The sequence below is a fragment of the Halichoeres trimaculatus genome, unplaced genomic scaffold (assembly GCF_033239565.1).
Source record: "Halichoeres trimaculatus isolate MK-OKI-2021-1 unplaced genomic scaffold, fHalTri1.1 fHalTri1_scaffold_21, whole genome shotgun sequence".
In the NCBI taxonomy this organism is placed as follows: domain Eukaryota; kingdom Metazoa; phylum Chordata; class Actinopteri; order Labriformes; family Labridae; genus Halichoeres; species Halichoeres trimaculatus.
Window position 1 is genome coordinate 6,478,936 of NW_027437199.1, and position 25,447 is coordinate 6,504,382.

The window sequence follows — 25,447 nt, forward strand, 5'->3', positions numbered from 1 at the left end:
TGTCTCCAGAAAGCGAGGTGTCGTCATGTCTCCATCTCAGCAGCTCAAACACGACGGAGAGGTAAACAACGCTCACAGACACGTCGTTAAAATGCAGCGGCGTGTGGATTGTCTCGCTCCTCCATCTTTTATGAGCGTGTGCATCCTGACACAGCCAGCGATCAAACCTGGAGCTGTTGTTTCTGTTCCTGTCAGAGCTTTCTGTGTTTGTAGTCAGACACGGGGAAATTTAAGCTGTTTTTTTACACTCTGCTGGAGACGCTACAAAGATTTGTCTCTGCAGAGAGGAACAGATCCACATGTAGTATTTTCCACCTTCACAGCCAGAGAGAAGGAGAGGTGTTTGAAACGGAGTGAGGTGTGTGAAATGTAGGACAGTGTGTGCAGGCAGATGTACAGTGTGCGCTCCGAGTCTGACAGCGCGCAAAGAGCCGGTGGGAGGCAGACAATTAGGAGGGAAGTGAGGCCGCAGAGGAGGCCAGCTGAGTCACAGCGCCGCTTTGAATGTGAAGGTCTGACAGACGGGAGGGCGGGCAGCGTGGAGTGGGCAGGAGGGGATCGGTGTGTGTACGTCTGAAACAGTGAGTGTGTGCGAGGAGGCTGTGATAATGAGAACACAGGAAGTCAGAGGTCACGGGAGGAAGTAAAGAGAGTCGTGAGGCCTCAAAACTCTCAGAGAGCTCAGTCACAGATTAGGGGTACGTCTCAAAGTGATAAACTGCAGTCTCCTCTCTCCTCCACTGCACTGCAAGTACTTTCTGAGTCGCATATCGAAGGCTGTCTCAAAGAGAGCCCTGGGGCCTCAAAATGCTCAAAACAGGGCCTGAAACTGTTGTACGTCTTCCCACGCCAAGTTTGTGATCTATAAAAACAATGGACACTCTGACCTATGTTCTGGAGGAATGAGGAAACTGGTGACAGAGATGGCAAGCGGTGATGTTTCCCCCACATTTTATCATAAAATATCAAACTTTGCTGACAGATCCACGTCATCATCATCATCATCATCATTCAAACCAATGCTTTTATTACGGCTATCATTGCAAACGTAGAGAGCTGTATCCAATAAGTCACTTTCATTATGACGTATAAACGTCATGATGCTGGACGGACCTCACAGGAGTTGTGTGAATTTATCATCAAATGTGTTTTTTTTTTAGTTGTCACTTCAAAGTGTTAACTAGATTAATTAATTACACCCTAAATTCACACGTTATAAAAATTAACACAAGATTAATTCATTGGCTGTCAGCCATTTTCAGAGCTGAACAATCTTGGTTCGTTTCCTCTGACTATGAAAACACCAAAACTACCTAAGAAGAGTGGACTCTCATCTTTTGTGTCTCTCTTCCTGTTTTTGATCCAAAAAACAGACAAAACATACTTTTTTTGATCGCGTTCATCGCGGGCGCTCCATCCTCACGATGGCGCCACTCTTTCTCTCTGAACTACCACGACACATCCTCAGTTGGAGCGTGAGCTGCCCGAACTTTTCTGACTTGCAGCGTCTCCCTTTGTCTCTGTCATCTCACATCTTCTCCTCATATCCATGCTGAACTCTCATCCAAAGAGCGCACCGCTCTCACCCACAGTAGTTTGGGAGCAGGATTTTGATTGCCAAGCTCCACCCAGACCCCGCCTCTATAGACATCAAAGGCAGCGAACACGGACATTTTGACATTAGCTGGTTGAAAAAAAAAAAAGTGGATTTACAAAACTTCTCTTCTTGGTGTATTCATTTGATAAGTCATGCGCTTCAATTTTTTAATGTTCTAGAATTCATGTCCTTTATTTGGGGACCTTAAGTAGATATGAGATTAAAATGCGATTAATCAATTAGAAATCCTGTGATTACTTGGATTAATTTTTCAAGGGATCTCTAATATGATCATTAGGCAGATATATCCTCATAAATTGTCACAGCGCCGTTGGAGTTTACCACCAAAAAGTGTGGTCAACAATTAGAAGTTTTGTTGGTGGACTAAACCTTTGATTAATAACAGAGTGAGGCAGACTGCTGACCGACCTGTCCTCTGCTGAAATAGATAAAGAAGTCAGTCTGGGTCCTGTAAACGTGGGGTGGGGTGTTTTGGTGTATAGGACGGGATGAATGCATTTGTGATGTGGTGTCGTTCTCTGATTTCTTTGAAGTTTATGATTCCCTTCTGCAGTTAACTACTGCTGTGTCCATTTCATCTGTCACTTTAGTCTCAAACTCCTCGGTTCCTTGGTCAGAAAGTTTCGTTTCCTTGCCTAAACTTAAAGCTTAAATGTTCTTGTGGCGTTGTGATCTTTTACTCTCCGTCATGTGATGAGTTTAGTTATAATCAACCATCGGTGACCTCACCTTAAAGCTCAGATGTGTTTATTAATTTCTCCTCACCTGTGGCCTGTATCCTCCTCCTGATCACCAGGTTCACCTGTCCGTTGCGTGCCGCTCCATGCATCAGGTCGATGACGTATCTGTGCGGTTTTCCCACCACGGGAATCCCGTCCACAAACAGCAGCTCGTCTCCAGGTCGCAGGCGTCCGTCTAGGTCAGCAGGACTCTTCTCGATGATGGCGCCAATCAGGATCTGTGGTCAAAGACAGACCGTTACTCCAAGGGGACTCGGACGAGAGGGATCAAGGTTTAAACCGGGAAACATGCAGCGTGTGTTAACGTAGTTATTTGGAGACGTTTGATTGGTTACAAACAGAAAACACAACAGCCAGAGCCACACTCTCTCAGGGTCAAAGGTCAAGGTCAAAGATCAGGGTTAGGTGTGCTCAGGTCTGCGTGCGTGTGTGTGTGGGTTGGAGGAGAAAATGACAGGGTTCCACGCCCATCGCCATACGAGCCTTCTCACGCGTCTCCGGACTCACAGGCTGACCCGCCTCGTCCCCGCCCAGCACCCGGAAACCAAACCCGGACTTCTGTCTGCGCAGGTTCACCTCCATGTCCTGGTACTCTGCACCTGGAGGGACACACACACAGAGGTTTAGACCACCTGAACAGGTAAGAACTGGTCTGAGTGCTCTTCCTTCCGAGACGTGGATTTTACCTGAAGAGTCCACGGGAAACACTGACCGTGGCTGGCCGGGCTCTGAAACGACACACAGGGACAGAAGAAAAGACTCATAAACAACAACTACACACACACACACACACACACACACACACACACACACACACACACACACACACACACACACACTCTCTCTCTCTCTCTCTCAAGAAAAGAGCAGCCCCAGCTTCAGCATCAGCACCACCTCAGAGCTCCAGACTCATCCATAACAGTCAGGAAGTGCTTACGGCGAGTAACACACACGTCTGTTTACACTGTGTGTGTATGTGTGTGTGTGAGTGTGTGTGTGAGTGTGTGTTAGCGCTGAGCTGTAATCAGCTGTTTCTCTGTGATGTGTAAAACCTGAAGCTCAGTGGAGAGGCAGCGAGCAGAGACTCAGAGTTTTAATCACAGGCGGCGCTCTGCAGGGACCTAGAGAGGATTATGGGTAATAAAACCATGACGACAGACGGGACGGAGGCTGTTACCATAGAAACCACACACAGCTCTGACAGAGAGGGAGGTGTGTGATGGAGGATAAAAGAATAAAAACGGATACCAAACCATCAAAATCTAACGTCCACTCTTCCTATGAGTCTCACTTCTTCCTATCCTCCTTTCCTTCCCCCTCTTGTTCCTTCCATCCTCTCATCCTCCCTCTCTTTGTTCCTACTTTGGGGTCTGTAAATGAAGAACCTTGGGAACAGTTAGGGGAGATGGGACTGATTGGATGTTACAAAAACACACTCCTTCAGTTTTACACACACACACACAGCCTCAGTTATAAGCACAAACACACACACACACACTCACAGTCTCACAGAGAAGCAGAAAAACTGAGATGTTAATCTTCCTGCATGGTTTCACAGGTGATAGTAAAATAGTAACACGTCTATAATCAGACCTACGAACAATCAGATCTAGCATCAACTCTACCATCCGCATTAGCATCAACTCTAGCATCAGGTCTACTATCAACTGAACCATCAACAGCTTTACCATCAACTCTAGCATCCACTCATAGATAGATAGATAGATAGATAGATAGATAGATAGATAGATAGATAGATAGATAGATAGATAGATAGATAGATAGATAGATAGATAGATAGATAGATAGATAGATAGATAGATAGATAGAAAGAAAGAACTGTATTTGTCATTGCCACAAGTACAATGAAATTGTAGTTACATCCCTTCAAAGAAAAATAAGAAGACAAACTTAGACCATGGAAGACAGGAATGGGATAAACCTGGGAGCCAGCTGCCTAGCGCTCCATTGACTAGATAAGAAATGACAACATTGGGAGAGGACAAGGAAAAAAGGTCGATTCCAGACTATTCCTCATAGGGGGCGTAGTTTGAGATCAAGAAAAAAACACCTAAGCATGTAAGCACACGATAACAACAGACACAAAAACTCTAAGACTAACACAAGGGTCACTGCTCAATCACTCTTGCATCCACTCAAGCATCAACTCTACCATCAACAGCTTTGCCCTTAACTCTACCATGAACTCAAACATGAACTTATGCATCAACTCTACCATCAACTCTTGTACCAACTCTACCAACAACTCTTGTACCAACTCTACCATCAACTCTTGTACCAACTCTACCAACAACTCTTGCACCAGCAGCTTTACCATCAGCTCTAGCATCAGCTGCTGTGAGTTTGTCTGTCTCTGAGGTCTGAAGTGTTTGGATCACCAACAGCTGAGCTTTCCTCAGATTCTGTTTGTTTCTCTCGTTTCAGACATGAGCAAGGATCAGATGAAGAACAGGAGGAAGAGGAAGAAGAAGAAGCTGAGAGTTTAAAGCTGGATTTAGAAACAAGTCAGAGGTCAGAAGTCAGGTCGTAAGAGTCCAGAGAGGAGTTTGGGTCTTTACTTACGCCTACTCTCATAGACCGCCCTGGACTTCTCATAGAGGTCAAAGGGGTCTGGCTTAGTCAGGGCCAGGGCCTCGGCAGCTGAGTCGGGGACCGAGGCCCTGTGCAGGTGGTGTGTTGGGTAGGGGGCGCTGTGGGGGATTACAGGGGCTGACAGGCTGGTCTGAGCTGGGCTGCTCTGGCCCTGCTGGGTCTCCCACTGATCCAGGACCTGTGAGACAGAGCGGCATGAGGGGTCAGAACTTCAGGTCCTGCTCAGGACGCTCAGAAACAGTAAACATCAAAACCCGAAGCAGAGTTTGTTTTTCATGAATCAGGACCGTCTGATAAACCCCACCACGCTAAAGACTGGTACCCCACAACTCAACGCAGGAGGACAGACAGCAGGTCTTCAAAAGAAGTCCACAAAATCTTCACCTATCTGTCAGCTGGCTGCCTAATGCTACCCTATCACTTCAGCTAACTCTTTAAAGAAGTGTCTTTAGACCAGACTTCTTTATAGTCTGAGTCCTGAGCCGACAACTCAGAGTAAAGTAGGATTATAATCTATCATCATCTTTAACACAGGATTCAGATCCTGCTGACTGGATTATTTATACAGTTTGTCAGAGGATGTGAAGTCTTTAAATAGATCTCTTCATTTAAAGGAAGAAGACATGGGAGGTTTGAGTTTGGATAATGCTAAGCTAACTCTGTCTGTGTTTAGTTTAGAGCAGAGAGAAGGTGCTCAGATTTCATTAAACTCTGTCATCACTCACAGGTATCAACCTGTGACCTCACACAGTGCTGGAACATAGTGATAATACCTGAGGCCCTTTCAGAATAAAAGTATGTCTGTAGGAGCTCTTTAGGTTCAAACTTTCAGCATGTTGTTCCTGTTTTAACACCAAAGCTAAGCAGGTTTATTCTGGTTTGAATGCTCTGAGGCGGGGTTTAGCAAACGACCGATTCACTGAGGACGAGGCGAAAGGCTACAGAAGAGGATCAGGACCACTGAAAAAATAAATCAAGGTAAAATAAACATTTTATTCTTATTCTGAGATTCAAGTCCAAATTTTGACTCACAATAATAATAATAATAATAAAATATATTTATCGAAAAAATTAATAGCTGGAAGAAAAAGGAGGTCCAATTTTTCAATTATCATCCCAAGATTACGGTTAGGATTCTGACTTTTTTTCTCATAATAATAAAAGTAATAAAAAAATTTAACCTAAACAAAGTTGAATTGCAGGAAAAAAATTCAAGGTCCCATTTTTTTTTATCGATATTATAATACTGAAATTAAGGTCAGGATTCCGACTTTTTTTATTCTAAGAATTCTGGCTTTTTTCTCAAAATGAAAAAAATAAAAATTAAATGAAAATTTAAAAAAACTACCTACAAAAACTTATGGAAAAAAGAACAAATTTAAGGTCAGTTTTTCAAATTATTACCCCAGGATAAAGGTCAGGATTCTGACTCTTTTTTTTTCTTCTTAGAATTCTGACTTTTTTCTCAAAATAATAACAAAAAAATTAACATTAAAAAATTGACCCAAGAAAACTTATAGAAAAAAAGAAAAAAAAGGCATTTTTAAAAGAAACATTATCCAAAAATTAAGGTCAGGATTCTGATTTTTTTCTCAAAAGAATATTAAGAAAAAATATTTAAACAAAAAAAATTGGATTGTTGGAACAAAAAAAGTCAAGGTCCAATTTTTAAAAAAAAAACTGATATTATTATCCTGAAATTAAGTTCAGAATTTTGACTTTTTTGTTCTCCTTAGAGTTCTAATTTTTTTCTCAAAAAAAAAAAAAAAAAAGAATTAAAACAATTTACTATAAAAATATTTACCTAAGAAAATGTATGGAAAAAAGAAAAAATATGGTCACAAATGTCAGGATTCTGCCTTTTCTTCTTTTTTCTTAGAATTTTGTTTTTTATTTCTCAGAATAATAGTTTAAAAAAATTATTGGACCTTAAATCTTTCAATTTTTCAGTGGCCCTTATCATTTTCCATATAAGGCGGTTTGTTAGTGAGGTTAGTGGTTTACACATTTATAATAATCTGCTAAGAAGACAGAACAACATTTAGAGGACGGGATAGACAGAGATAGTCGTGTTTAGAGAAGAAGGAGCGAGGATGTCAGAGTAGTTCATCTTCAGACTGAACTGAAGTCTCTGACTTTAATAACTCTGGTTAAAAAGAACAGTTGCAAACGGAGCGTCTGGTGTTTGTGGTGACTTTCACAGTTTAGTTGACACCAGTCAGTCAGCGTCTGCCGGTATGTGTCAGAGACACTGACTCACTGCTCCATCCACACCATCCACAGAGCCAGGACGACACGTGAGCGACGGCTTCCCGGGGAACGATGGCTCTTTGGAAGTGAGAGCGGCTGCATATGGCGAGCTTTAATACCAAGCACTACGGGGCAGCCGGTTCAAGACGAACGCAGAATAAATATCAGCTTCATAAAGAGCTGCTGGCCGAATCAAACCCGTCTCTCTTTGAGGATTCATCACAGTCCGCTGTTGATGTGCAGCACGTCTTCACTCAGGGCTGACTGCTCGGACTGGGACGTGGTTCAGGGCGGATCAGACTGCTGCATCCTGTCCTCTCTCTGTCTGTGTCTGTGGAGGAGAGCACTCAGGCTGTAATCTGCAGGCAGGTCAGCTCCTCTGACAGCTTTATGGAGCAGGTACGCCTGCATTCACTCTGAAATAAAGTCCCTGTACCTGAGTCTGAGTCTGACAGACGAGGCTCCGTCAGCTCATTTGTAAGCCGGACTTTGTGCAGCTGCAGGATTTAACTCCACTGTAGTTTAACGATCAGGTCTCTTATTAGTCACATCCCTCCATATTCCAGTCCAAGGCCTTTAGAAGACTTCCTCTGATAAATGGTATCACATTAAAGCGAGCCTGAGCTCTGATGAGGAAGAACCGCCCAGAAATTGAACACTAGGGGGTCGAGAAAGATTTAATCAGACAGGATGAGAGGGAAAAAGAGGAGAGGGGGCTCAGCATGGAGTCTGCCTCTCTGAGTCCCTCTGAGCTCAGGATGGAGAGGATCGATTAGATCAGGAGGCAGAGGGGACGCCGACGACCACGGGACAGCGCCTGAAGAGGGAGCGGATGGAAGGGCCAGAGAGCAGCGTTTGGAGGCATGAAATGGATCACACACACACACAGCCTCGCAGAAAGAGAAGAAGAGAGAGACAAAGCTCGTGTGGAGGCATGTGACGGAGACACGGACAGACACGCAGAGGGGGTGTGATCTGAGAGGAGATTTGGCGGATGGTTGTGAGCGGCCTGGGGGACAACAGATGATATTATTGTGGAATATTCATCATGGAAGAGGAGGTTTATCGTGACGTGCCAAAGGAAAACAAACTCTACATAACAGGAAAACATGGGACCAGTATTTCTAACCAGGATAAAAGAAGCTTTGAATGATCTGAGCGTAGAGACAGAGAGCTCAGAGTAATTGAAATGCCCTGAGTGTGTTTAACCCCGAGTCAGGCTCTGAATTAGCTCCGACTCACAGGATCAAGAAGTCTTGGGATGTTGCGAGCACGCCACTCGACCTTTTCTGTCATCCTTTGACAATAGAGGCGGCTGAATATCAAAGCAGGGTAAAAGCCACACACAGATCCAGACTCCAGCAGAGTTAGTACGGACAGGCAAAGTTATTCTGCGCAGAATCAAAGAGATTAAAGTCTGAGAGAGCGGCAGACAGATGAAGCACACTGCGGACAGACTACTCTACAGAGGTCAGAGGGGTCAGAGGGTCTGAGGTTACCTGCTTAGGGCTCTTCCAGGGGGAATAGTGACCTGCAAATGTTGAGAGAATAAAAACGCTTCAGATGGAAAATAAACAAATGATGTGAGCTGAGTTTAGAGGAAAGAGATAATCAGCTGATGATGATGATGAGGGATGGAAACAGTCTGTGAACGCTGGAGGACGATAAAACACAGACTCTAAAGAGAGCAGATAGATAAATATCCAGGAAGAGAAGCTTTTTCTACAGGCAGAGATAAAAATATTTACTCATAATGATCCAAACAGCTGAGATAAAACTCACCATCAGACGCCTCTTTACTGGAATAAAGACTCTAATAAAGACCAGCAGCTGTCAACAGTCTGTAAAATCAGTCAGACTTAAACAGCAGAGATAAAAGTCCGTTTATCTGATGGAGATAAAGTCTTTCCTTTACCCTGAATAAATAAATCAGTCAATCTTTGCCGTTATTTCTACTTAAATAAAAAGCACACAGATTATTCTCTCCCTTATTCAGGTTTGAAAAAGCAGAAAAATAAGGTGCAGGTATTAAACCATCTGACTCTGACCTTCAGATCAGAACATCAAACATCTTCACTCTTCATAATATTGGTCACGCTTCTCGCCGTGCACAGAAACACCTGATTCCAGAGACAAAGAGTGATGAACATGTGTTCAGCTCCGTCCCTGACAGAAAACTCACAGGTCGATGTGTTCATGCTCCGTCTCTGTGATTCAATCCTGTCTCTGAAACGCTGCCACGCGCCCTCTGAGCAGATTTAAACGTATGCAAATTCAGAGATCAGGTTAGAGGTGGAAGAATTAAATTATACAGCAGACTGCCAGCTTTACGGGCCGCACTCCAAACACAAGGATAAAAACACCCATCTCACCGTAAAAACACCCATCTCACCGTAAAAACATTCATCTCACCGTAAATTAACACTCAATTAACCGTAAAAACATCAATCAACATAAAACACACCCATCTCACCATAAAAAACACCCATCTCACCGTAAATAAACATCCATTTTACCGTAAAAACATCTATCTCACCGTAAAAAACATCCGTTTCACCGTAAAAAAACATCCATCACAACATAAAAAATAACAATCTCACCATAACATAACATCCATCTCACCGTAAATAAAAGATCCATTTCACCATAAAAACCATTACTCCCACCCTAAATAAACACCCGTTCACAGTAAAAAACACCTACCTCCCCGTAAATTAACACTCATATAACCGTAAAAAACATCCATCTCACCGTAAATAAAAAATCCATTTCACCGTAAAAACCATTACTCCCACCCTAAATAAACACCCATTCAGAGTAAAAAACATCTATTTGCCATGAAAACTATCAATCTCAATGAAAAGAAAAAACCTATCTCACCGCAAATAACATAGATGTCACTGTCAAAAAAGGTCTCACTGTAAAAACCACCCATCTCACCATTCAAACATCAATCCAATTGAAAAAAACATCGGTCTTGCAGTACAAAAACGTCAATCCCACCCTAAATAAACACCCATTTTACCATAAAAAAACATCCGTCGCAACAAAAAGAACATTAATCTCGCTGCAAAAAAAACCACCCCACCGTAAAAACTATCAATCTTACTTTTAAAAACCATCAAGCTCACCAAAAAACCATCAATCTCACCATAAAAAACCATCAGTCTCACCATTCACAAACCATAAATTTCACTGTAAAAAAAAAATACACATCCCACCGTGAAAAAACATCAATCCCACTGTAAAAAACATCAATCCCATTATTTCAAAAGTATCCATTTTACCAGACAGGATATCAATCTTGGTGTAAATCTCAGTATAAAAAATAGCTTTCTTACCAAAAAATACCCCATTTTCACTGTAAAAAAAAACATTAATCTTAGTGTCAAGAAACTTTTTTTTCATAAAAAGCTTTCACCTCACCGTAAACAAAAAACCCCAAATAATCTCATGGTTTAAACTTTAACCCATCTTAAAAAATTCATCCATCTAATGAAAAAACAAAACAAAACACTAAGTTCACAGTAAGACAAACATCAATCTCACCGTAAAAACATTAATCTCACTGTAAAAACATCAATCTCACCGTAAAAACATTAATCTCACAGTAGAGTACATCCATCTTACCGTAAAATCCATCCATCTTACCACAAAACATACATCCATCCCTCAGAGTCACAGAGAAGAGCTGTAACTTTCAGATTGGGTAGAACTGTTTGTTTACGTTAGCATTACATTTGTAAACATGACTAACACATTAGCTTCTGTTAGCATCATAATGAAGTTTATAGGCGCTGAAACACAAACAGCTCTTTACTCTTCATCACTTTTATATGATGGTCTGAATCAGTCTCTGAATCCTCCATCTCCATCACTGCAGATATTTTTTACCTGTTAATCTGCAGGAACACACCAGTTGAAGTCTCTCTTCACTTCCTGTCCCTAAAGTCTCATTAAAACTCCGACCCCGGGATTGTTTCTGCTCTGAGTCCAGCTTCTCCCCCCAGCTGTGAAAGAGCAGTTTGATCCCACGCTTTCATCTTCTACCTAAAAGTTATCAAAGTCATTTTTTGGTTTTTACCTCGGATCATGAATAAAAGATGAGCGTGGTTTGGTTCGTCCTCAGCTCAGAGTCAGACAGATTTACTGACTTAGCAAAATGCGATTCAATCAGAAACACTCAGCGTGGGCGACGTGCGTACGGCTCATTCAAAAACACATCTCTAATCTTACAATGAGAGGCTAATGCTAGTGCTTCAATTATTCAGATGAGCGGCTGATGACACTGGAGAGGATAGCAGCGTGCTGTTTCTCTTTATGAATATGGATCAGGAGGGAGGCTGGCAGCTGAAACCGACTCTATCCTCTTCTGTTCAAACATTTCATGTCCTCTCCTCCTCTCCGAAGGCTGCAGCCTGTATTTAAAGAGCTGCATGGAGGGATGTGTACAGGGTTTCAGCTCAGAGCAGCTTATGAAAACATGCATGTGTGTGTGTGAGTGATCTGCTCTGTCATAGTTCAGCCTGAAGAAGAGAGATCGATCTGTTAAGGTCTTGAAACATCCTCCATCCCTCCATCTGTAACCCCAGAAATCCTCCGTCCTCCAGGAGGAGCTCCGGCTGTCCTCCAGGAGGCGCTCTGGCCGTCCTCCAGCAGTGAGCGGACAGAAATCGATCCCTGGAGGGTCTGAAGCTGACGGGGACGGAGCTGAGAGTGTGAACATGGCCGACAGTCTGCAATCTGCTGGCTCAGAGCCCGACTCATCACTCCTCGCTCCATCTCTCTTTTGTTTCCAACAATTCTATCTCAAACACACACACTCTCACACACACACAGGCCATGAATCACTGTCTAGTTACACACTGATTCCCCAGGAGGCTGAAGGAGGCTCACTGAATCAAACCCTCCTTCTCTCCTCCTCCTGTGTCTTAAAACAGCTCCTGGTCATTTCTAGGAGCACGCCACCAATCAGAGGTCAGAGGTCAAAGAGCTGATTCATGATAGTCAGCTGGTTTACTGCAGGACTGTGTGTGTGCACTGCAAAAACTGAAATCTTATCAAGTGTTTTTGTCTTATTTTCAGTAGAAAATTCCTTTTTAGACTCAGTATGAGCCAAATTCACATGACCAATCCAGAAAAATGTCTTGTTTAAAGTTATTTAAGGACAAAAATGAGGGCTGAATTGCTCGTAACCAGTAAAAAAATCTGCCAATGGAACTAAAGAAAAGTTACTTGTATTAAGACATTATTCTAGTCTTAAGGAAATTTTCAAGCATTTTTTTCTTGTTCCATTGGCAGATTTCTTACTGGTTACAAGCGATTCAAACCTCATTTTTGTACTCTGATAACTTGAAACAAGACATTTTTCTGGATTGATAAGTTGAAAGTGGCTCATATAGAGTATAATAAGACAATTTTTACTTAAAAGAAAAGACAAAAACACTTGATAAGATTTCAGTTTTTTGCAGTGTATCAGGACAGCTCGTGTGTGAGTGTGATGTGCTGTTGTGTGTGAACAACCTGTGTGAATCAAACCGTGTGGCACGGTGTCCGAGTGGGTGGAAGGACTGCGGCGAGTAAGAAAGAGCTAAATGTCCGAATGAGCCAGCGAGCGTACGTGTGAGAGAGCTCGACGGCTAATTACAGCCCTGAGTCTGAGCTGGTGCTGCGGAGGGACATGGACGCCTGCTAATGGTCGAAAAATGCTGCTAATGAGGCTGTCTGACACACACACACACTCACACACACTCGCACACACACTCAATAATTACAGCTGATGGGAGACAAAGTGCTGATTTGTTTCAGAGCCAAACTTAAATTCAAAGGACGGCTGAATATTGGAACTCCTCAGGACGTTTCATCATGAACGTATTGATCTTTGAACAGCTGATCGATGCTAATGTCCACTGAGACGAAAAGATCTTTGACAGCACGTTGATCAGAGAGCATCAAAAACTGTCGGTTCGTACAAATCCTCCTCCGATATCATCACCATGTTCAAACAGATCATTAAATTCAGCGACTTGTGAGATACAGATGTTTGTTTGTAGAAAGAGACAGCAGCTAACAGGAGCTAGCAGCTAAATAGCATTTCAATCAAAAACAGTTCATTATGGAGGCTGTAAAAATGCTTGTCTAGACCAGGGGTGTCAAACTCAATTTCACCGAGATGTAACTGTAAGACAGTATAAAATGTAGCTAATTTTAATGCAAAAATGCTACCTCTGAAAGCAGTTTCTTTAGCCACATTAAGCTAGCTTTCACTGCCTACTGTGTTTTGTTTTTTGTCGTAGCTTTCTTGAACACATCCTGCTGCGATTGCAGTTTGTGTTTTAAATCTTTCACTATTTGTTGTTTTTCTTGAAGGCTTACTTTGGCGTACTTAGCTTCGTGTTTGGTGTCAAAATGCAGTCGTAGATTGTTGCCTTTGACATTCGCTTTAGCTTCATAACGCTACAGACATTCCAGTTTTTCTCCTTGGAGCACAAACAGCCTTCACTTTGCATCGACTTTTGTTTTCCTGGATGTTTTGGGATTACTGTTTTATTTCTCAATTCCACTAGTTTGGAAAATGGCAATTTTGTGAAAACACTGCGATCTAGTGGTGGGATGCTGCCACTTCACCGGTAACATAAACACTTGGGAACATTTTGAAAAAATCATCTGTCAAGTGAAATTTTTACACTGATTTAAACTAAAATTGGCAAGCTGATTCAAAACTGCTGTCAGTTTTTTTCTAGCACGTCAAGTTTTCTCTCCACAGCTTACCCTCCGGATGAGCAAAATTCCTCTGATTAGCTGTAGTAAAATTTGCCAGCTGATTACGATTGGACTCATCTACAGCTACGTTGCAACATGTTTGTGCAGTCACAGTTAAGACTAGAGATAGACCGATTATCAGCCGGGTCGATATTTGGCATTTTGGGGCATATCGGAATCAGCCTTTTTTTTAAAAATCCGACGGTCGATATGAAACCCATTCAAAACTGTGTGGTTTTGGCTATGATGCTTCTCTGCACAGAATTTCTCCCTGTCTCCCTGTTTCTGTCATATTTCATTGTGTGTCAATATTTGAAGATTGACATATCTGTTAAATATCAAGCATAGCGTTAGTTCAGGCCACAACATCAAGCTCTAACAGCTTAGCTGTCATCATCGGTTCAGATCAGCTGATTGCTCGGCTGACTCCTGTGTCCGCCCCTATTGGAAAATTGCATTCAGAGCAAGCTATTGAAACAGCTCTAGCCCAACCTCCTTCCTGCTTCATCTGCTGGCATTTTGCACCCCACCTCCACCCCAGCTCCTCCTGTCAATGTATTCATGTCGATTGGTCTGCTCTGCTGCGCTCCCTGCTTATGCCGTTCACGATGGCTCATGATAGGCAGGAAGGTGTGCTCTTCCTGCCTCAGGCTTTCCACGCAAGCGCATGGAAGAGCAGGGAGTCCCAGAACAGAACCATACTGCCAAATGAAATCGTGCAAGTTGATAAAGATTATTTTGACAGAGTGGTCCTGACTGAAGTAGTAGTTTTCATGATTTTTAAGAAAACAGGGATCCTGTAGCTCAAAAACTTGACATGATAGAGAAAAAACTGATGCTAGTTTTGGATTCTGCACCCCAAAATAGGCAGAAAACAGCTTAGTAAGGTATTATGGGAAATGTAGTTTATGGTCAATGGACCCTTTTGACCTGTTTATTATAAGACAATCAGACCTTTACGCTCTCACGGGCCACATAAAATGGCCATATGTGGCTCGCAGGCCTTGAGTTTGACACATGTGTAATAGACCCTGACCTCTAATCATTCAGTCTGATGATCCAGATCTCTGAGTCTATCCTAAATCCATCAGGTAACCAAGTACGAAGACCTTTTCTGTTTGGATCAGGTTTTTAGAACATAGTGTTTTGATCAGTTTGCAGACATATTCAGGGATTTCGACAACATATGGATATGTAGAGGTTTGAAAATCTGCTCAGTCTGAACATCCAGCGTTGGTGTTTTATAAACATGTTTTAGACAAGGGAGAGAGGAATACACACTCTTGTGTTTGTGTGTGTGTGTGTGTTAGAAAACTGTATTATTGATGAAGCTTGTCCGGTGATCCTTCCTGTTGTGAAGTTGGACATCTGAAGAGTGTCATCAGCGTAGAAACATAGCTATAAAACAGGTCTGTGTGTGTATGTGTGTGTGTTCAAAGTGTTCATTCATGCAGAAATCTGCTCAATGGGCTCCCTCTCCCTCTGTTCAGTCCTGCGCCTCAGATTGTGTTTTCAGTGAAGTGATGAGCTGTTTGCTCTCCTCTGAACTGGTAAATATTTGGAGCAGAGACGGAGCGTGACAGTTGTTTGGTGTGTGATATCACTCTCTCTCCCTCTTCCTCTCCCTCTCTCTCTAAACTGGGCGGTGGAACGAGCCTTTAACAGGAGAAACAGCCAGTTCAATTAGGCGGCATGGCCGGAGTCCAGCGGTGAGCGGCCGTGGCCAAACGTTGAAGTGTTAAAAGGTGGACATCATTCCAGCAGCAGGCTGACAGTTTTATTACGGCGGGTAATAGCTTGGCTAAATGCTCCGAGCTGCAAGTTTGGAGGGAGGAGAATCATCTGGATGTGAAATCTGAGAGATGCTGTCAGAGTCTGAGTCCATCAGGGGATTTATCTTCATCTGAGGGGAGTCCTCCAGTCCTCAAAGACTCTGACTCTGTGCTAACCCTGACTGCAAACAAACAAGACTGTCCTCATACATGTGAAAGAGAATCCAATGAAGCCTGTTCACACCATCACACACCTGTTTGAGCTGTGAGCAGACATGTTGATGTACTCTGAGTCTGAGATGCTGAGAGGACAGCAGCAGCTGATACAGTCCCTTGCTGACCTTTTGTGAGTCTCAGTTTCTCATCCTTTCACGGTGCTAAGCTAAAACTAGCCAAAGCATTACATCACAACAGGTATCCTTTACTTTATGTTCTTTGTGCAACTTGAGGTGCCGAAAAAAGTTCAAGTCGTCACTTCTTCGTTATTTTGTGTTGCAGGTTTTGCACTCAGCAACTCGTAATTTGAGAATGAGAATGAAATTATCCTTGCTAGCATCCCGTTGTGGGTAGCTCACAGAAACGTAACCCACACACTCGTTGTTTGTTCTCAAACCTGATTGGACGATAGTAAATCCATTCAATGAGGCAAATTCTGTGGGAAAGTTTGTTGTCTCTTTGTCGTCTCTTTTTCGTAGTCTTTGTATTTGGAGTGGATCATTACTTTGTATGGTTCATTTGTTGGTCATGAACACCAAACTGGTTTTGTCTTCAGTGATATTTTTTATTATTTTTGCTCCTGTGTTTGTCTGGTATCCTTCATATAACCATGGCTGCATTGTTTACATGTGAAATCAGCTGTTAGCAGCCTGTAGCATGTCAATGCTAACTGGTGCTAGGCCAGATGTTTCCCCACAAGGTGAGGAGAAGGAGGTGAGGATGACGTGCTGGTTCTCAGGTGAGAGCTAAGAAGTGACGACATCGACCTGTCCTTCCATCCATCGTTATTGGGAACGTAAGATCTATCTCCAATAAGATGGACAAGCTAGCCGTGCTAACCCAGCAACAGAGGGAATACCAGAAGGCAGAGTAGCATCATCAGCTAACACCAGACACCAACGCCACATTGGAAGAGCTTCACCTGCTGTGAGCAGACAGGATCCAGGAGACAGAGACTGAACAGACTGCTGAAGAAGCTCAGTCCTGGACCCTGTGGAGGTGGAGGCTGGCTGACTGGACAATGATGGACAAGCTGTCATCATCTATTTTCTTATGGAGCTTTTTGCACTTTCTATACACTTTCTTACTTTTGTTTTCCTGATTGCTGCTGTGACTACTCCTGAATCTCCCCTCGGGATACATAAATTATTTTCTATTCTGTTCTATTCTATTCTATTCTTTCATTCTATTCTATTCTATTATTTTTTATTTTATCTTAGTTTGGCACACTATTAAAAAACACAAGTATTTTCAAGTCATTTGACTTAAGTCCGAGCTAAGTCCCAAGTTCATTAATGTCAAAGTCCAAGTCGAGTCCAAAGTCATCAAAATTGTGACTCGACTAAAATCCACACCTCTGATGATCTGCACAGTGAAACAGAGAAAAGAAGCAAAAGGGAACTCCTGAAGAGTGTAACTTCATCACAGGAACCTGGATTAACAATCCTCTTCCAGGATCAGATTCACGCTGATTCCTCTAGAAGCTCATCTTCCTCCTCCCGTTAGCTGGCGTCTGACACTCAGCAGCCTGACAGAAATAAAAACCTCTGAATCTATTCACAGGACGCCGCTGACCTTTGAGCGGAGTCTCAGCGGTGTCTGTGGCGCCCAGCAGCTGGCGTGGCGATTTGTATGTGACATTAAGACAACACAGAGAGGGGGAAACACAGAACCACAAATTGGTTCCAGAGTAAAGCAGCAGCGCCTGACTGGTTTCCAAACTGCTCAGAGCGCCGCAGCTGAAGTTCACATGTCATCATCCAGAGGACGGCGAGATGAATCACACAAAGGATGGTCTTTACAACATTCAGATCTGATGAAGAGCTTTCATTACTGCTCCTGGTTTAATGAAAATCTGACGTCTCCATCTTCAGACGAGCTGAAGCTGAGTCACTGCCAGCGTCAGAGCCCGGATCACAACGACACAAAACTGCTGCCATTCAAACCACGTCTCGAGGCGACAGGACAGGATTATTTCCTCTGATTCTCTCAGCTCACAGACATTTAAAGATGACGGTTTCAGGATAATCCAGGACACACATCAGACACACACAGAGCAGGAACAGAAAAACTGTTGTTGTGGAAATCACAGGTCCACTGAAGTCCCAGCAAACACGGATTAACACACCTGGTCCCGCCCTCTCAGCAGGGACCCAGGTGTCAGCTCTAACAGATCAAGTCTCACACACTCACACCAATCCTTTCAGACTGTGCCCTCCTGCAGGTGTGTCTCTTACCTGTCCCTCCTCTCTGCACCAGCAGGGTGGTCTCAGTCCCCACAGCACACTCCTTCAGCAGCTCCACCACCTGACTGTGAGGGAAGCCCTGGACCTGCTGCTTGTTGATCTCCACGATCAGGTCCCCCTCACACAGACCGGGGCAGCCCTGAGGCTCCAGCACCTGTTTGACCCTCTGACCCGTGGAGCTGTCCGCGATGGTGAATCCAAACCCGTCCACGCCTTTCACCATGCTCAGAGTCAGCAGCTCGCCCTGCGTGGCCCCTGAGGATGCCATGGAGACGCTGTCAGGGGGCGTGGTCCCGGTGGTGGGAGGCAGCGAGCCGTCTAGGTGGGTGTCTCCTGGGTGAGGTGTGAGCAGCTGCTGGGCGTTGACCTGCTCCTGTGTGGGGTCGCCGACGTAGCGAGCTGTACGGGAGAGATAGTCCAGGTAGGTGTCGTACCCCGACCGGCCGTTCACCATGATAGGTCTCTGCTCCATGATACCCAGCGGCGACAGGATGGTGGTCGTGTTGTTGTTGCTGTTTCCCGCCTCCTCGGGGTCATAGGGTAGCGGGTAACCTCGACACAGGACCAGCGTCACGCTTTGACCGATCGGAACGGACTGGAAGAGTTTCACCACGTCGGCGTGGGTGGTGCCCAGGACACACACGTCATTGATGTAGACGATGACGTCACCTGCAGGGAGGACAGAGGGACCAGATCTTTACAAGGATCAGAGACACACAGCCCTAACCAGTATAACCAGTATGAGCCACCCTGAGTGGATGCTGGATTCTGTTTTGGAGCGTAAACCCTCGTCTGATAACAGCCTCCAGGAATCAAACGGTGCTGATGCTGAGAGGCTGAATGTTTGTCTCTCATGTGCTCTGAGTGCTGCTCTGTTCTCTGTAATAAACCACAAACCCTGGAGATAAAAACCAGGCTGACAATTAAACATTCCCACACATGAAGCCCTCGGCTTATCTCCGTCTCCACAGATTACTGAGCCCGCTGCTTGCTCCTCTCTGCAGGACGCTTTACAAACACACTGCTCCATCCTGACACATGACCAACAGACCACCTGAAATCAGACTCACCACAGGTATTCATTCTACAGGTATTCACAGAGAGGATGCAAAGTAAGAGCTTTTCTGATTGGCTCTCAGCTCTTTAACCATCCTGACCAGTCCTCCATCAAGACGTAGGAATCTCTAACAGCCAAAAATATATGTATGATAAAAGAAGAACCTTCACAATAAGAGCCTAAACAAAATAAAACAAGTAACCTTCACAATAAAAGCCTGGACATTAAGCAGATACTGTATATTAAAAAAGGTTGGACCTTCACAATAAAAGCCTGAACATGGTGCAGTAAAATATTCAAGTAACCTTCACAACATGAGACTGAACAAGGTACGGTACTGTACATAAAAAAAAGGAACCTTCTCTATGACAGCCTGGACATGAAGCAGATACTTCATATTAAAAAAGGATCCTTCAAAATAAGAGTCAGGACATTGAACAGATACTGTATTTAAAAAGGTTGGACCTTCAAAATGAAGGCCTAGACATGGAGCAGACACTCTATTAAAAAAGGGGGACCTTCAAAATAAGAGCCAAGACATGTAGCAGATACTGTATTTAAAAAAAGGGACCTTCAAAATAAGAGCCTGGACACAGAGCAGATACTGTATTAAAAAAGAAGGGACCTTCAAAATAAGAGCCTAGACATGGAGCATATACTTTTTTTAAAAAAAGGGGAACCTTCACAATAAGAGCCTGAACATAAAGCAGATACTGTTAATAAAACAAAAAGAGGAACCTTCACAATAAAAGCCTAGGCATGGAGAATATACTGTATTTAAAAAAGGGGAAACCTTCACAATAAAAGCCTGAACATGAAGCAGAAAATAAAACAAGAACCCTTTACATTAAGAGCCTGGACAATGATGGATAGTGAGTATAAAAGGGGGAAACCTTCACAATAAAAGCCTGAACATGAAGTAATCTTCAAACTAAGAGCCCGAACAAGGACACACACTGTGTATAAAAGGGGAAACTTTCACAATAAGAGACTGAACATGGAGCAATCACTGTATATACAATAGAAAGGAGGACCCTTCACAATAAGAGCCTAAATAGAGGTACCTTCACAATAAAAGCCTTGATACTGTATTTAAAATAGGAAAACCTTCAAATTAAGAGCCTGAACATGAGGCAGATTCTGTATATTTTAAAAAAGAAACCTTCACAATAAAAGCCTTAACATAGATCTATTACTGTATATACAATAAAAAGAGGTACCTTCACAATAAAAATCTGGACATGGAGCAGATTTTGTATTTAACATAGGGATACCTTCACAATAAAAGCCTAAACAAGAAGCAGATACTGTACCTTCACAACAAGTGCCTGGAGATGGCAGATACTTTTTATAAAATAAAAGAGGAACCTTCACAATAAGAGCCTGGAGATGCCTCTGTTGATTTGCGTGGTGTGGTGCAGATGGCCAACAGGGTCAGGAGGAGAGAACTTGTCAAATTATCTATCTGGAATTGGGAATTTCACACCTCTGCAGGCCTGGATTTCATCTCTGAGCTGCTGTGATGGAGCTCACTGTGTTACTGCAGAAGTAGGACACAAAGTCTGGCAGCAGAGGGTGTTTGTATGTGTGTGTGTGTGTGTGTGTGTGTGTGTGCGTGTGTGTGTGTGTGTGTGTGAGGGAGAGGGAGCAGGCTGAGATGGAGGAAGTGATGGAGAAGATGTGAGGGGGATTTGTCAGTGAAGAAGGGCTGAGGGATGGAGGGGAATACTAACGGGATGGAGACAAGCGTTAGTCCTCATTCAGGGTCTCATTCAGAGAGGACACATCACTCTGACACGCTGAGAGCAGTCTGTGAACAAAACTAGAAAAAGAAACACCAGACCCTGTATGAACATGGCTGCTGTGATCCAGATCAGATCCAGACCTGCTCCACTTCCTACAGAAAGAGAAACAGCTCCACGCCGATAGCTCTACTTGCTCATTCCCCTGACCTTTAATACAGCTGCTATGTCCCAGTGTGTGAGAGTGTGTGTGTATATCTGTGATTAATGGAGGGACTGGATCTCTACACACACACTCACACACACTCTTAGCTGTGGGAGCTGACAGAATGCGTGTGAACTAAAGTCTCCTTCAGTTGTTGGTGGTTTAAAGCATCAGCTCCATTTTTAATGAGCTGTTAAAGTTTCTGTTTGGCCTCAAAGTTAGAAACTGAGCTCTGAAGTGAAGGTCGTGCCTGCGTGTGTGTGTGTGTGTGTGTGTGTGTGTTTTCCTGCCTGAGGCGTACCTGTGGCCATCTTCCCGTCAGCTGCAGCCGGTCCGTCAGGGATCACGCTCTTCACCTGCAGGAACTCGTCCGGCTCGTCTCCTCCGATGATGGTGAAACCGAAGCCCATGTTGCTCTTTTGGAGCGCCGTGGACAGGAAGCTGCCTTTGAGCTGCGTGGGGTCCCGCGTGAACTGCGGTTTCTCTACAGACCGGATGATACAAAGAGAAGTTAGAGAGGCAGAAACGTGAGAGCTGAGCAGGTTGAGACCCAAACATTGAAGCTGGTGCAGGGCGGAGGGGAAAGCGTATCCAGGATCATAAAGGTGTAGCCACAGGGAACACTGTCAGGGTGTGATGAGAGCTCGGGCAGAGGGGGGGCAGTGGTTTTAGAGGTGCAGGTTTGATTCCCGTGTGATATATTCACATCCAGTCTGTCGTCCATGCTGGGCTCTGCTGGGCTCTGCCGGGCCGGGCGGTGCAGGTCTTCAGTCCCATCCGAGGCAGGCCACATGCTGTCAGTCAGGGAACAGGTCCAACAGGAGATGTTTGAGGTTTAGGGGAAGACGAGGTGGTTTCTGCAGGAGGGGATGCTGGGAAATGTCTGCAGGAAGGGGAGCTGCAGGAAGGGCTCCTGTGCAGGGGTGAGAGGATCTCAGCCAACAAGCTTAGTCACACGCTAGACAGTCTCCAGCTAACAGGAGGCCAGCGGCGGCGGCGTCTGTCTGAGTCTCTGAACCTCAGTGCTTACACTGAGCGCCACACGCTCGCCACATAAACAGCCGCCTCAGGGAGCAGCCTGCACGGCCAGCTAGCATGCTAACAGTGTGTCAAAGAGCGTGAGCAGCCATGAGAGCGGTGGCGGCCTCCTGAGCGCCTCGCTGGCCTACTTACTGACAAAGTGCCACAGGGAGGCGGGGCTATAGACGGGCCGCTCCAGCACCACGGTGCAGCCGTGAGCGGGCTGCTGGTGGGGGCACATGTTCATCCGCCGGGTCAGAACGCGCCGCAGCGGGGACACGTTGGCGGAGGACGAAGTGGCGTACTGGGCGGCCCTGCGAGCCTGAGTGGGGGAGCGGGAGAGGTCGCCCAGGCTGTGGCAGCGCTCGGGCAGTGGGCCCACCTGGACGAGGGGGGAGCGGGGAGTGCGAGGGAGGGTGGAGCAGGGCCGGACATCCTCCACTGGAGCCCCCGGTCAGGAGAGAGAAAGAGAAGGAGGAGAGGAGGAGAGGAGGAGGAACGAGAGAGAAAGAGAGCCTCACTGGGATGTACACAGAGCGTAACCATGGAGACAGGCTCCCCACTCACAGACTACTACGTTACTATGGCAACCAGCCTCCTCATCACCAGGCCCAAGCTTCCTACTGCCAGTGGAGAAGGGGGGCGCTGGAGTCAGGCAGCAACAGAGACGTTGTAAAGATCCACATGTTGACTGATCACACCTGAAACTATCACACTGCTGCGCCCCCTGCTGTCCGTCTGAGGCCTCACAGTGTCTGCTGCAGGAACAACATCAGGTTAGAGTCACTCAACGTTAGCAATGTTAGCAACAGTTGAGCTATTTTGAGTATAGTCCCCAAGTGAGGTCATTAAAAACAAACTGTGACTTCAGACAGTTTCACTTTTAATGTTTATGCTCTTACGGTGGCTGGGAGGTGTCAGACGATTTGCAAAAGCAACACCATGAATGCTAAAGCTACAACACAGTTAATCCATTGGACACAGGAAGTTGTGAAAGTAGTAAATGATTGTTTTCTTTTTCACCTTTAGCTCTGATAATTATAGCATTAATGCTAACGTTATTGATTCATAAAGCTAAACATAAGATGACGTTTCTTTCCGATAAATAAAAAGATGAGCTGGACAGATTATGAGCAGTTTAAAGGTCCCATATTATGCAAAAATCACTTTATGAAGTCTTTTAGTGAAATTTGTGGGTCTTTGGCTTTCCTCCCAACCCTCAAAATGTGATATTTAATGACAAAACCTGCACTTAGTCGTGCTTGTGAATGTAAAATCCTGACCTAAAATGAGCTGTTTGGATTTTGGGCATTTGCCGAAGTCAGCGATTCCCTTTTTTGACCAATCAGGAGCAAGTCTGACCTGATTGGTCCACCGGAGCAGATACCCCCGAACCCCCTCCCCGCTGCTTCTCCAGCAGCCATCACTGCTCTGTTTTTGGCTGTAAACAGCCACATAGTTCCATGCACAAGCTTCCCATCTCAGAAGAAGACAAGACTAAGTGGCTAGAGTTCATTTATCAAGGAACAGAGGGCTAGCGAATAGACTGGTCCTGAATCCAGGTGCATCACTAACCATCCTCCAACAAACCTGGGACCCTGGAAATGTGAGTGTTCTAAATGCTGTGTGCTGTGGAGCAGATGTAAGAGCTTTTCCTCAGTGTCCCCCCTGTCTCTGTGTTAGCTTCAGGATGCCAACTTTAGCTGCGGTTAGCCTGTTGTTTTAGCCTCAAATGTTACGGTAAACGAGCTTCACTGTTTTCTTAACATTGTGCACTCGGAGCTCGTGGCGCCGCTCTCAGTGACGCTGAAGAGCGGGGCGGTATCAGCGGTGGCTCATTTACATACAAAAGCCACGCCCACTAAATCAGAGCGTTCTGAACAGAGGGGCTATGAGAGCCTGGAAACAATGCTGCTGTGCTTGATTTATTGGCTTTTTGGGACAAAACATGTTACTACCATTTCATGAAGACATCAATGATCCATATTAAACTGCAGAAAAGAGACCTGTAAATAAAGAGACGGAGCAGACATTCATTAAGCTCAGTCAGTTTGTGATGCGGCTGCACCTCAATTCTTACCTCAAACTCAAACACAGATATCTGAAGTCCATTTAACAAAGTGCAGACTGTGTTTGACCTCTGATCCAGGCTGTGCATCAGTTTTATTTAACCGATTTGTGGTTCAAAGCAAAGAGTGTGTTATTTTCCATTACAGCAGCAGCAGGAAGATGATGAAGAAGTTTAAATACGTCGAATAAACCATATGATTTAATCCAGTCACAATTTAAACTACCCTGATAAAATAAAATAAATTCATTCAGCAGATATCTAAAAAAAAATGATGATAAAAATCTGGAATACCAAAAGATTTAAGAGATTTATTTCTTAACAGGATGTTAAAATGCCAACATTTGAAACTATCAGCGACTATTTAGTGCAAAGGTGTAAAACTATTAGCTTAAGTGCCCACAAACCCAAACAGGAAATGACTGTAACCTCTTTAAGTGTTAGCCACAGGTGTTAGCCTCAGGTGTTAGCCTCAGGTGGGCGGTCTTACCTCTGTAGATGGTGGGGAGGGGCAGTGAGGACAGACCCTGGCTTTGCATCTGCTGCTGCTGCTGAAGTCTGCGTTTAGCCTCCAGGACGGGGTTCTCAAACTGGGTCCTCCTGTTTATATGACTGAGAATCAAACAGAGACCGCTTTAATCTCCTCTCGTAACAGATCAAGATCTAAAAAACTCTACAGCAGCTCCTTCTCTCCTCTCTGATGATTAATTAAACGCTCGGTCCCTCAGATTACATAACGGAGCCGCAGATCGGCTCAGAGGAAAGAGAACAAACCACCGAGTCTGGGCTTTCCTCATGACACCCAGCTCCTCCTCGTCCTCTTCTTCTTCTTCTTCATCTCTGAGCTGAGAGGAAACACTCATCTCTCTACGTCCTGTATCTCTCTTTCCTTCAGTGTCCAGTATCTTTCTCCCAGTGAGATCCTCCCTGACGGCACACGCTGCACGTTTAAAGCGTTAAATAATGGCTCGTCATCAGATCGTCTCTCGGCTCTCCTTATCTCTAAATGAGCTCCAGATATTCTGCTAATTACCAAACAGCTTAACTTCAACACAGTCACATCAGTTCAAGGTCTGCAAACTTCTTTCTCTGGCTGTCAGAGACAGCAGAGACGACGAGAGCGTCTCATCACACGTGT

The 25,447-nt window shown here is 44.4% G+C and overlaps 1 protein-coding gene across 10 annotated transcripts in view; it reads right to left on the reverse strand.

Annotated features, from left to right (window-relative positions):
• magi2a (membrane associated guanylate kinase, WW and PDZ domain containing 2a) overlaps nt 1–25,447 on the reverse strand; it is a 161,827-nt gene that overhangs the window by 21,005 nt on the left and 115,375 nt on the right. For 6 of the 10 annotated variants that reach the window (XR_012600075.1, XM_074697665.1, XM_074697664.1 and 3 more), the window contains exons 8-15: nt 24,800–24,921; nt 21,523–21,705; nt 18,209–18,886; nt 8,721–8,752; nt 4,942–5,149; nt 3,045–3,086; nt 2,842–2,957; nt 2,384–2,576 (exon numbers count right to left, since the gene is read on the reverse strand). Coding sequence is in view for 9 of the 10 variants with exons in the window: in XM_074697665.1 (XP_074553766.1) it covers nt 2,384–2,576; nt 2,842–2,957; nt 3,045–3,086; nt 4,942–5,149; nt 8,721–8,752; nt 18,209–18,886; nt 21,523–21,705; nt 24,800–24,921 (1,574 nt within the window). In the remaining variant the exon portion in view is untranslated. The remainder of the gene's footprint in view (nt 1–2,383; nt 2,577–2,841; nt 2,958–3,044; nt 3,087–4,941; nt 5,150–8,720; nt 8,753–18,208; nt 18,887–21,522; nt 21,706–24,799; nt 24,922–25,447) is intronic. The other 4 variants (XM_074697666.1, XM_074697672.1, XM_074697671.1 and 1 more) reach the window with 2 other exon arrangements.